The sequence below is a fragment of the Penaeus vannamei genome, chromosome 42 (genome assembly GCF_042767895.1).
Source record: "Penaeus vannamei isolate JL-2024 chromosome 42, ASM4276789v1, whole genome shotgun sequence".
NCBI classification, from domain to species: Eukaryota; Metazoa; Arthropoda; class Malacostraca; order Decapoda; family Penaeidae; genus Penaeus; species Penaeus vannamei.
This window is the reverse complement of record NC_091590.1, coordinates 14,090,106-14,102,058: the sequence shown is the minus strand read 5'-3', so window position 1 is coordinate 14,102,058 and position 11,953 is coordinate 14,090,106. Positions and strand designations below refer to the sequence as shown.

Genomic DNA, 11,953 nt, shown 5'->3' with positions numbered 1-11,953 from the left:
TCCTACCCCCCCTCCCCTGCCCATCCATCCATCCATCCACACAAACACCCACTCACCAATTCACTTACCCACCCACCCATCCATCCATCCATCCATCCATCCATCCATCCATCCATCCTCCATCCATCTACTTACCCATCCATCCATCCATCCTCTCGCTTCCTTCCTTCCTACCCGCCCACTTCCCTTACCTGAGCACGGGCACGGTATTTACATATTTATGTATGAGCTGTTATATGCATTCTATCGGTCTTGTTCGCCGCTGTGTGCCGCCGTCGCCGCTACTGCCGTCTCCCTTGATATTGGGATAGTGAAAGTTTTTTTTATATATTTTCCATTGTGGTATTGATTGGCATTGCCTCGCGTGCAAAGGGTAAATGATAATAAACGATATGTTGGGTTTTATTTTTAGGAATGTCTTTTATTTGAGAATGTATTTTTTGTTCTTATTTTTTTATTATAATTTTTTTTGCGCGTGTGTGTGTGGAAATTTGAGGGCGGTTTGTGGCTTATGTGCGTTGGTCATGTTTCAGCTTATTGTTGTTGTTTTTGTTGTTAATAAGAGAATTTAGTTGCTTTTTATTGAGTATTGGAACGCGTAGGTGGAGTAGAAGTATCACTAAAAGAGAAAATATCACTAGAGTATATGAAATGTGAGTATTAAATGTAGCGGTCATGTTTATATATATATTTGGGTAATTTTATTTTATAAACTGGATATCCACAGGTTAAGCGATACCTGTGATATGATACACCTGTAACTTTCGCCCTTATCGACTTGGCTTCGACCGTTATAGCTGTTACACTAAACCTGTCAGACTGTCTGTAACAACGAGCCACTTACGGGTAGTTAGGGCAATGGTGAACTACCCACACGACCACCTGTTCTAACCCATTCGAGGCGCTTGTTATCAGATTACCTGCGCGACCACCTGTTTAGCTACGCGACCAGCTGTGACACGCGCTATCAGATTACCTGGGTGCTTCCCTTCGCTGCCCACCTGCGATAAGCGTATCAGATTGCTTCACGACCACTTGCTTCCGTGCCGTAGCTTCACGGCCGCTTTTGCTTCCGTGTCGTAGCTTTACAACCTCTTGCTTCCGTGCCGTAGCTTCACGACCACTTGCTTCCGTGCCGTAGCTTCACGGCCGCTTTTGCTTCCGTGTCGTAGCTTTACAACCTCGTGCTTCCGTGTCGTAGCTTTACAACCTCGTGCTTCCGTGCCGTAGCTTCACGACCACTTGCTTCCGTGCCTTAGCTTCACGACCACTTTTGCTTCCGTGTCGTAGCTTTACAACTTCTTGCTTCCGTGCCTTAGCTTCACGACCACTTGCTTCCGTGCCTTAGCTTCACGACCACTTTTGCTTCCGTGTCGTAGCTTTACAACTTCTTGCTTCCGTGCCTTAGCTTCACGACCACTTGCTTCCGTGCCTTAGCTTCACGACCACTTTTGCTTCCGTGTCGTAGCTTTACAACTTCTTGCTTCCGTGTCGTAGCTTTACAACTTCTTGCTTCCGTGTCGTAGCTTTACAACCTCGTGCTTCCGTGCCGTAGCTTCACGACCACTTGCTTCCGTGCCTTAGCTTCACGACCACTTTTGCTTCCGTGTCGTAGCTTTACAACTTCTTGCTTCCGTGTCGTAGCTTTACAACTTCTTGCTTCCGTGTCGTAGCTTTACAACCTCGTGCTTCCGTGCCGTAGCTTCACGACCACTTTTGCTTCCGTGTCGTAGCTTTACAACTTCTTGCTTCCGTGTCGTAGCTTTACAACTTCTTGCTTCCGTGTCGTAGCTTTACAACCTCGTGCTTCCGTGCCGTAGCTTCACGACCACTTGCTTCCGTGCCTTAGCTTCACGACCACTTTTGCTTCCGTGTCGTAGCTTTACAACTTCTTGCTTCCGTGTCGTAGCTTTACAACTTCTTGCTTCCGTGTCGTAGCTTCACGACCACTTTTGCTTCCGTGTCGTAGCTTTACAACCTCGTGCTTCCGTGCCTTAGCTTCACGACCACTTTTGCTTCCGTGTCGTAGCTTTACAACTTCTTGCTTCCGTGCCTTAGCTTCACGACCACTTGCTTCCGTGCCTTAGCTTCACGACCACTTGCTTCCGTGCCTTAGCTTCACGACCACTTTTGCTTCCGTGTCGTAGCTTTACAACTTCTTGCTTCCGTGTCGTAGCTTTACAACTTCTTGCTTCCGTGTCGTAGCTTCACGACCACTTTTGCTTCCGTGTCGTAGCTTTACAACCTCGTGCTTCCGTGCCGTAGCTTCACGACCACTTGCTTCCGTGCCTTAGCTTCACGACCACTTTTGCTTCCGTGTCGTAGCTTTACAACTTCTTGCTTCCGTGTCGTAGCTTTACAACCTCGTGCTTCCGTGCCGTAGCTTCACGACCACTTGCTTCCGTGCCTTAGCTTCACGACCACTTTTGCTTCCGTGTCGTAGCTTTACAACTTCTTGCTTCCGTGTCGTAGCTTTACAACTTCTTGCTTCCGTGTCGTAGCTTTACAACCTCGTGCTTCCGTGCCGTAGCTTCACGACCACTTTTGCTTCCGTGTCGTAGCTTTACAACTTCTTGCTTCCGTGTCGTAGCTTTACAACTTCTTGCTTCCGTGTCGTAGCTTTACAACCTCGTGCTTCCGTGCCGTAGCTTCACGACCACTTGCTTCCGTGCCTTAGCTTCACGACCACTTTTGCTTCCGTGTCGTAGCTTTACAACTTCTTGCTTCCGTGTCGTAGCTTCACGACCACTTTTGCTTCCGTGTCGTAGCTTTACAACTTCTTGCTTCCGTGTCGTAGCTTTACAACTTCTTGCTTCCGTGTCGTAGCTTTACAACCTCGTGCTTCCGTGCCGTAGCTTCACGACCACTTGCTTCCGTGCCTTAGCTTCACGACCACTTTTGCTTCCGTGTCGTAGCTTTACAACTTCTTGCTTCCGTGCCTTAGCTTCACGACCACATGCTTCCGTGCCGTAGCTTCACGACCACTTTTGCTTCCGTGTCGTAGCTTTACAACTTCTTGCTTCCGTGTCGTAGCTTTACAACTTCTTGCTTCCGTGTCGTAGCTTTACAACCTCGTGCTTCCGTGCCGTAGCTTCACGACCACTTGCTTCCGTGCCTTAGCTTCACGACCACTTTTGCTTCCGTGTCGTAGCTTTACAACTTCTTGCTTCCGTGCCTTAGCTTCACGACCACATGCTTCCGTGCCGTAGCTTCACGACCACTTTTGCTTCCGTGTCGTAGCTTTACAACTTCTTGCTTCCGTGTCGTAGCTTTACAACTTCTTGCTTCCGTGTCGTAGCTTTACAACCTCGTGCTTCCGTGCCGTAGCTTCACGACCACTTGCTTCCGTGCCTTAGCTTCACGACCACTTTTGCTTCCGTGTCGTAGCTTTACAACTTCTTGCTTCCGTGCCTTAGCTTCACGACCACATGCTTCCGTGCCGTAGCTTCACGACCACTTTTGCTTCCGTGTCGTAGCTTTACAACCTCTTGCTTCCGTGCCGTAGCTTCACGACCACTTTTGCTTCCGTGTCGTAGCTTTACAACCTCTTGCTTCCGTGCCGTAGCTTCACGACCACTTTTGCTTCCGTGTCGTAGCTTTACAACCTCTTGCTTCCGTGCCGTAGCTTCACGACCACTTTTGCTTCCGTGTCGTAGCTTTACAACCTCTTGCTTCCGTGCCGTAGCTTCACGACCACTTGCTTCCGTGCCGTAGCTTCACGACCACTTGCTTCCGTGCCGTAGCTTCACGACCACTTGCTTCCGTGCCGTAGCTTCACGACCACTTGCTTCCGTGTCGTAGCTTCACGACCACTTGTATTTTTGGCATTGAATGTGTGTGGATATCAGATGACTACAGTAATCTTAAGAATCAGCGAATTCTATTTTTTCCCTGGTGTCTTATTTTTTTTTAGAATTAAGTGTTAGGCTAAGATAAGAGGCTTGTATAACCACCTGTGACAGATGGTTGGCGAAATTATCTCTATAACTGTTGTGTTTCTACATATAGCGGATTGGGAAACTATTTTTATTCGAATATTGTTCATATAGTGAATATATTGAGTGTATTTTAAGAAGTTCATGGATTAGTTCATATGAAGGATACTGAAGTGTTACCGTATAGGCCTATTGTTGATATAAATTCCGAGCAAGAGCCTCGAACTCTACTTGCCTTGAGTTTTATCATTTTACGTTTGTCTGTAGGCCTAACGTGGCTCTGTGTTAATCCATTATCATTAAACTTGCATGCCTTGTCCTCCTCCTCCTCCTCTTCCTCTTCTTTTTCTTCCTCCTCCTCTACATCCTTCTCCTCCTCTTCCTCCTTCTCCTCTTCCCCCTCCTCCTCCACCTCCTCTTCCTCCTCCTCCATTATTTTTCTTCTCCTCCCCTCTATTCCCCCACCCCCTGCGTCCCACGTCAGTGCATGTCACATTGCGAATGATCTCCACCACTTGTTGCATTATTGCATATCCACCACCGTAGTTCCCACCTGTTGCTAGGAAGCCCTTCTCCACCAAGGCTTGCAATCTTGCAGTCTTCATTGCGTCTGGAAATGCATCTGAATGTCTCGTTTCCTCATCTCCCGTCTCTTCTTGTCGGTTTTGGGTCTCCTTGCGTCGGCTTCGGGTCTCTTCTTGTCGGCATCGGGTCCCCTTTTGTCGGCTTTGGGTCTCCTTTTGTCGGCTTCGGGTCCCCTTTTGTCGGCTTTGGGTCTCCTTTTGTCAGTTTCGGGTCTCCTGTTGGTTTCGGGTCTCTTCATGTCGGCTCCGGGTCTCCTGATGTCGGCTTTGGGTGTCCTATCCACTCCGGGTCCTCTCTTGTCTTGGGTCTCCTTCTTGGCTTCGGGTCTCTTGATGTCGGCTTTGGGTCTCCTTCTTTCGGCCTCGGGTTTCCCCCTGTCGGCTCCGGGTCTTGACCTGTCGGCTTCTGGTCTCCCCGACGGGCTCCGCTGACGTCGGCCTCCTGTGCGTCGGGCGGAAGACGGCTGGCGTTTTCTCGGACTAGTTATTTTAATGATCCTGCTTTTGGTCTTGCGATCCTCTCCCCTCCTGCCCCGTCTCCCCCTCCCCGTCTCCCCCTCCCCGTCTCCCCTTCCCCTTCTTCTCTCTCAGCTTCCCTCTCCTTCGCCCATTCCTCTTCTCCTCTTTACCTTCTGTGCTCTTCTCTTTACCTTCACCTCTTCTCTTTCTTTCTTTACCTTCCCCTCTTCCTTTTCTTTCTTTACCTTCCCCTCTTCTCTTTCTTTCTTTACCTTCCCCTCTTCTCTTTCTTTCTTAAACTTCCCCTCTTCTCTTTCTTTCTTTACCTTGCCCTCTTCTCTTTCTTTCTTTACCTACCCCTCTTCTCTTTCTTTCTTTACCTTCCCCTCTTCTCTTTCCATTCCCTTCTTCTTCTCCTGCTCTTTCCATTCCTCTAGTTTTACTCTACTTTCATCTTTTCCCTTCTCCACCTTCTCATTTTCTCCGCTTCCTCTGTCTACTTCTCCTCTCCTTCCCCCCTCCCTCTCCCTCTTCCCCCCTCCCTCGTCCTTACCCTCCTCCACCCTCCCTATTCCAAATCCTTCTTCCCATTTTCCTACCTTCCCTCCTTCTCCTCCCCCTCCCCCTTGCACATTCTCTTCCTCTCTTCCCTGTTTTCTTCTTTCTCCCCTCTCTCTTCGCTCACATTTCCGCCCCCCCCCCCCCCCCCCGCCACTCCCGCCCACACCACACCCCCGCCCCCGTTCTCATCTGGCTGGTAATTATGTACATTTCGTTTTTATTACATTAATCGTAAACCCCGTCTTCTTTACTAACGAGTCTGCGGGGGTGATATTCGAATTTTACTCCTTCTTTTATTCCAATCTTCCTTCGTCTTCGCTTTGTTTATTCATATCTTCCTTCGTCTCGACTTCTTTTATTCCTATCTTTCTTCGTCTCCTCTTCTTCGTTTATTCCTTTCTTTCTTCGTCTCCTCTTCTTCGTTTATTCCTTTCTTCCTTCGTCTCATCCTCTTCTTTTATTTCTTTATTCCTTCGTCTCCCCTTCTTTTATTCGTATTTTCCTTCGTCTCCCCTTCGTTTATTTCTCTTTTCCTTTGTCTCCTTTTTTTATTCCTTTCTTCCTTCGTCTCCTCCTCTTCGTTTATTCCCATTTTCCTTCCGTCTCCCCTCTTCCTTTCTTCCTTTTTTCCCTTATTCCATTCGTATCTTCGTCTCCCTTCTTCCTTCATCCCTCTCTTCCTTCGTCTCCCCCTCTTCTTTTATTCCCATCTTCCTTCCACCTCTCCTCCTTCCTTTCGGCTACTTTGCAGTATCGGTTTTTCACGTTTGTTGCATGCTGGGCTTTTATCACTTTATGGTTATTAGCGAGGGTTTTCGATTTTCAGTCATTCTGCTTGTTTTAATGGGGGAAGTCTGGGCCACTGCGGCGCGCTTGGCCTTTTCTGTTTTAGCGTCTGCCCTCTTCCTTTCTTCCTTTTTTTCCTTATTCTATTCCTATCTTCGTCTCCCTTCTTCCTTCATCCCTCTCGTCCTTGGCCTTTTCTGTTTTAGCGTCTGCCTCTGGTCTTGTTTTAGTGGCTTGGGTTATGTTTTTTTTGTTGTTATTTTATTGCTGTTTTGGTTATTATTTTTTGTTATTGTTATTTTTGTTGTTGTTATTATTGTTGTTGTTGTTGTTATTGGCTATTGTTAATTGTTAATTTTTTATTAATGTTGTTGATGTTATTATTATTATTATTAATTCTTAATAGTCTTCTCTTCATTGTAGTTGGTTTTCTTCTGTTCATTTTATTCTCCATTTATCTTCTATATCGTCTATTTTTCTTTTACTTTGGCTCTCTTCACCTTTTAACGTTTTCTGTGGGAGGAAGGTAAAGGATGACTGCGGTAATTAAACCATATTCGCGTGTTTAGTATGTTAATGATCGTCCTGGACACGATAATTTCAGGCAGTTCGTCTCTCTTTGTCTATCTACCCGCCTCCGCTCCCCCTCCTATCCCTCTTCTCTCTCTTCTCTTTCTTCTCTTCTTATTATTCCTCCTCTCTCTTTTATCTCTCCTCTTTCTCTCTTCTCTTCCTCCTATTCCTCCTCTCTCTTTTATCTCCTCTCCCCGTCCTCTTCCCCCTCTCCTTATTCATTTCTTCTCCTCTCTCTCCTCACTCCTTCCCCTTCCCCTTCCCCCTCTTCTTCCCCCTTTCCTTCCTTCACTTCTCTGCCAATTTCCGTCTAATAATTCTCATTCTCATTCTTCTTCTTTTCCTTCTACTTCTGTCTCTGCTTCCCTTCTGTGTCTCCTCTTTCCTTCTCCCTTTCCCCTTATCCCCGCCACGTCTTCCTCACACCCCACATCACCCACTATTTACTCTTCGTCCCCCTCCTTACCACTTACCCCCCCTCCCTCCCCTCTCCTTCTCCCACAACACCTGTTGACCCTCTTAGCCTCCCTTTTTCTCAACTACTCCCCCCTTACCCCCACCACCACCCCTATCACCATTACTCTCCCTTATCCCCACTACGTCCCCTTACCCCCACTTTTCCCCCTTAACCCCACTTTTCCCCCTTAACCCCACTATTCCCCCTTAACCCCACTATTCCCCCTTTACCCCCACTACTCCGCTTCTCCCCCTTGCCCCACCTCTCCCCCCTTATCCCCACCACTCCCCCCTTATCCCCACCACTCCCCCCTTACTCCTACTCCCCCTTGCCTCACCTCTCCCCCCTTATCCCCACCACTCCCCCCTTACTCCCCACACGTCTATCTGTCGACCACCTGCGTACACATCCCCCCTCTTCCCCTCCTCCCTCCCCCCTCAAGTCCACCTGTCGACCCCCCCCCCCTGCCGGCCGCACTCTTGGGAGCAAGCATTCTCCATCGCCTTCGATTTATCCCACACTCATTATCCCCGCATTAACTGCCGTGCGAGTGAGTGTCTGTCGGTTTACTTATGTTAACACAAGTCTTCCGTTTTTTTTTTTTTCTCTCGTTTTTCTTTGCTTTGGGGGGTTGCCACTCGTGATTTTTATTTACTTTTTTTGGTTGATTGTTGTTGCTCGCGTTCGGGTTTGGATTTTTCGGAGCGGTTCCCGAGGTGACCTGACCTGCGGCGTCGGGTCTGAGGAACCGTTGGCGAGGCGAGCGAGCGGCTGTGACCTGTCCCCCCGTGTGACCCGTCGCCCGAGCTGCCCGGGAACGCTGGCATGTCGTGCGTCGGGTCGGGAGGCGGCGCCCCTTGAAGTGAACGCGGGTCCCGGCGTCCCCGCGGTAATTAGCCTGCGCAGGGCCTTGTAGGGCATCAGCCTGGGGATGCGTGCCAAACCCTGCGGGCGCATATAACCTGTAAGAATTCCAACCGATACACGAGAAAAAACTCTTAACAAGGCCCGAGTTACAAGTCGGGTCGCGGCGGCAGGAAGGTGCTAACCGACCCCAGCCAGTAAGGGCGACATTGGCATCGCCTCCCCGTGGGAAAACCGCCCTTCCGACCCTGGCGTGGCTCGCGCCGCTCCTCCGTCGCGCCGAACAAATTTCCGAGCGGAGTTGAGTGTGTACTTTGCATGCGTTTGACGGATAGGCAGTGTAATAGTCGACTAATATTTTCCGAGGGGGCGATCGGCCGCAACCTGTCCTGTAAGTTTAGCGCCGAAGCCATGAAATGTGATCGCCGAAGGTGGGAATTGCGAGGACTCGTATTTTTGCGCGCCGGGAAATCAATAGACGGACGGACGCGGGCGGGACGCGGGCGGGACGCGGGCGGGACGCGGGCGGGACGCGGGCGGGACGCGGCCTCGCTCTTCCCGCCCGCCCGCGCTCCGCGATTTCGGCCGGATGTTTTTTGTTTTTTTTTGGGGTGGGGGGTGTTTCTGTTTTTGGTTTGGGTCTTTTTTTCTGTCTGTGCTTCTCTCTCGGTTGTTCGTTAGTGTTCGCTTTTTAACCTGTGTGTGTTTAGTTCTTATCCACATCCTCCTCCTTTCTGTTTTTCGTTCTTCTCCAGGACTTTTCTCTATTCTTCCGTCCTTCTCTATCCTCCTCTTTCTCTCCTTTTTTCCTTCTACCTTATGTATCTCCCTCCACCCCCTTCCACCTCCTCCCTGCACTTTTCTCTCGTTATCTCCCTCCTTACTTCTTCTCACTTGTTTCTCTTTCCCCCTCTTCCTTCCAACCAGTCGTCCTTCCTTCCTCCTCTTCCTCTCCTTCCTAGTCCTCCTACTCGTCCTCATTTCCTCTCCTCTTCCTCCACCTTTATTTCGTTCCTTCCCCTCCTCCTGGCCACTCTCCCCTCTTTCCCTCCTCTCCATCGTTCTTCCCTTCCCTCCCCTGCTCCCTCCCCTCTTCTCCTCTCTCTCCTGCTCCTTCCCTTCTCTCTACTCCCCCTGTTTTCTGCTCCTTCCTTCACCCCCCCCCTTTCTTTCTTCCCTCCCCTCCTCCTTCCCATTCCCCCCTCCCCCCTTCCCTCCCCTCCCCAAATATTGTCACGAATAAAACAAAAATCTATCAGATTCGCTGCTTATGTCCTTTCGAACAGCTCATTTCACTGTCATTTAATTTTCATTCGTTGACATTTTACGCCCTGCCTTGTTAATGTCAAGAGAAAGCATTTTATCGTGTTTGAACATGGCAAAGCGTTTGTTCAAAGGGGTTCCCGGCCTCAGAATCCCTTGCTGTCACGGGCACGGCGCGGGTGTCTATGCCTGTGGGGGATTGTTTCGGTCACGAGAAGACTTTTTGTGGATACGTGTCATGGACTTAAATGTTATGCAGATCATTATTATTATTGTTGTTGTTGTTATTATTGTTATTATTGTTGTTGTTATTATTGTTGTTGTTATTGTTGTTGTTGTTGTTGTTCTAGGGTCATTAATTATCTGTTGTCAGGATTTTGTTTTTTAGGTGGTAATAAAGGGATTTCGTGGGTTATATTGCTATCTATCAGTCTCTCAATATCTACAAATTTATATCTATCTTTATCTGCATTCGTCTCTATATATCAATCTTTACCTGTGCTCGTCTCTATATATTTATTATTATCTGTGATTGTCTCTCTATATTTATCTTTATCTGTACTCGTCTCTATATATTTATTATTATATGTGCTCGCCTCTATATATCTGCCTTTGTCTCTACTCGGCTCTATATATCCCTATCTATCTAACAAAATTAGAAATACAGTTCAGCCACAAATTAACTCGAGAGAAATAGATCTGCACCGGCTATCTATTAAGTGTCAGACATGTGATAGAAGCTGAAAAGGAGAGATAAATTATACGATAGCGATAGGTTCCCGGGGAGGAGCCGAGGGCATGGTCAACTCTGAAAGGGGGGGGGGGCGATAGAATCTCGAGAAGGAAGCTAAAAAAAAATTGGAAAATATTAGTGTTAGAAGATCGGGAATTAGATAAGAATGATTCGTACGTTAGAATGCGTTAGAATTCTGGCAAAAAGATAGAAGGAATTCTGGGAAGATAAAAAGGGAAAGAAAAAGGTGAGTCAAGGATTCGAAAGCAGAAGAAGTCCAGAATGAAGACTAAGAGTGAAACAGATAGATAGAAGACGGGGAAGAAGCCAGAAATGAGTCAGAAGGTGATAAGAACCAAACGTAGGATGAGTATTAGACGGCGATAGAAGCCCGGAAAGAAGCGCAAAGGCCCCGAAATCCGTGCTGCAGGTGGCGGCGGCGGCGGTGGTGTGGCGTCAGGTGTGAAGCCCGTGTGGCGGACAACAGCGCCGTGTCTCGCAGCCGGGGATAATGTGATATTACGCGTTGGCAATCTGCATGCACTCGCCCAGCCCGAGGGAAGCCGAGTCTCTCCTGCTCGATCTCCGTCTCCTTCTCTCTCTCCGTCTCTGTCGCTTCTCTTTGTCTTCTCTTTATCTTCCGTCTCTTCTCTATACGTTTTGTATCTTCTCTTTATCTGCTATGTCTCTTCTCTTTATTTTCTCTCTCTCTCTTCTCAATCTCTTCTCTCTCTATTCTCTCTTTCTCTTTCTATCTATCTTTCTCTATCTCTTCTCGTCTCTTCTCTGCCTCTCGCTTGTCTTCTGTCTCTGTAGCTCTTTCTTTCTGCTTCGCTCCCTCCCAGAACCCCCCCCTCTCATTCCCTCCTTCTCTACCCATCATTTCTTTTCATATCACCCCCTCCCTTCCTCTCCTTTGGTCATTCGTTTTCGAGCGAGGTCATTCGTTTTCGTATATTGACCTCTCTTCAAGTTGACCTAGACTTGCTTATTGATTTTAATGCTTATGTATTTGATGAATGATGTTGGCTTTAGCATGTTATCTAGTGAAGGGGGATAGAGACAAGAATTGAATTGGGAGATAGATTGGGGAAAGGGAGAGGTAGATGGATGGATGGACGGATGGAGAGGTAGATTGATATGTAGATATAAAGCTGGGGTGATGGATAGAGAGATCTAAGTAGATAGAATTTCTATAGGAGAGAAAGAGTTGATGAAAAGAAAAAGAAAGGGAGAGAGAAAGGGACAGACACGAAGTAGTAGTAGTAGTAGTAGTAGGAGAGAGAGAGAGTGATAAAGAGAGAGAGAGAGAGAGGCGTGAGATGCGTGCCGGAGTGCCAGCCAGAGTGCCAGCCGCGGGTGCCTTTTCGGCGCGCGCCCTGCCTCCCTCCTCCGCTCGCGCAAGGAACGACCGAAGACGTGATTCTCATAAACCTGCCGCAGGAGATATATTGGTTTTATAGCAGTATTGGCTCGCTAGTTTTTAGTGAGAATTTGTGGTTCTGTTGGTGCGCGGGGAGAGGGGAAGGGGAGGGAGAGGGAGAGGGGGGATGATGAAGATGGAGGTGGAGGAGGGGGAGGGGAGGGAGAGGGAGAGGGGGGATGATGAAGATGGAGGTGGAGGAGGGGGAGGGGAGGGATGGGGGAAGGAAGGGGAGGAAGAGGAGGAGGAGGAGAAGAAGAAGGAGAAGAAAATGATCAAGTAGGCGAGAATGGAGAGAAGTAGGAGAAAGGAAGG

At 48.4% G+C, this 11,953-nt stretch overlaps 1 protein-coding gene across 1 annotated transcript; it reads right to left on the bottom strand.

The window, feature by feature from the left end:
* Positions 1–579: 579 nt before the first annotated feature.
* Positions 580–4,540, bottom strand: LOC138860658 (hornerin-like). The gene is made up of 11 exons (XM_070118669.1): positions 4,401–4,540; positions 3,394–3,714; positions 3,069–3,209; positions 2,833–2,973; positions 2,626–2,748; positions 2,253–2,383; positions 1,897–2,073; positions 1,297–1,423; positions 977–1,141; positions 740–823; positions 580–619 (listed from the first exon to the last, which is right to left on the bottom strand). The coding sequence occupies exons 1-11, from the start codon at positions 4,538–4,540 to the stop codon at positions 580–582; spliced, it is 1,590 nt and encodes a 529-aa protein (XP_069974770.1).
* Positions 4,541–11,953: the final 7,413 nt, after the last annotated feature.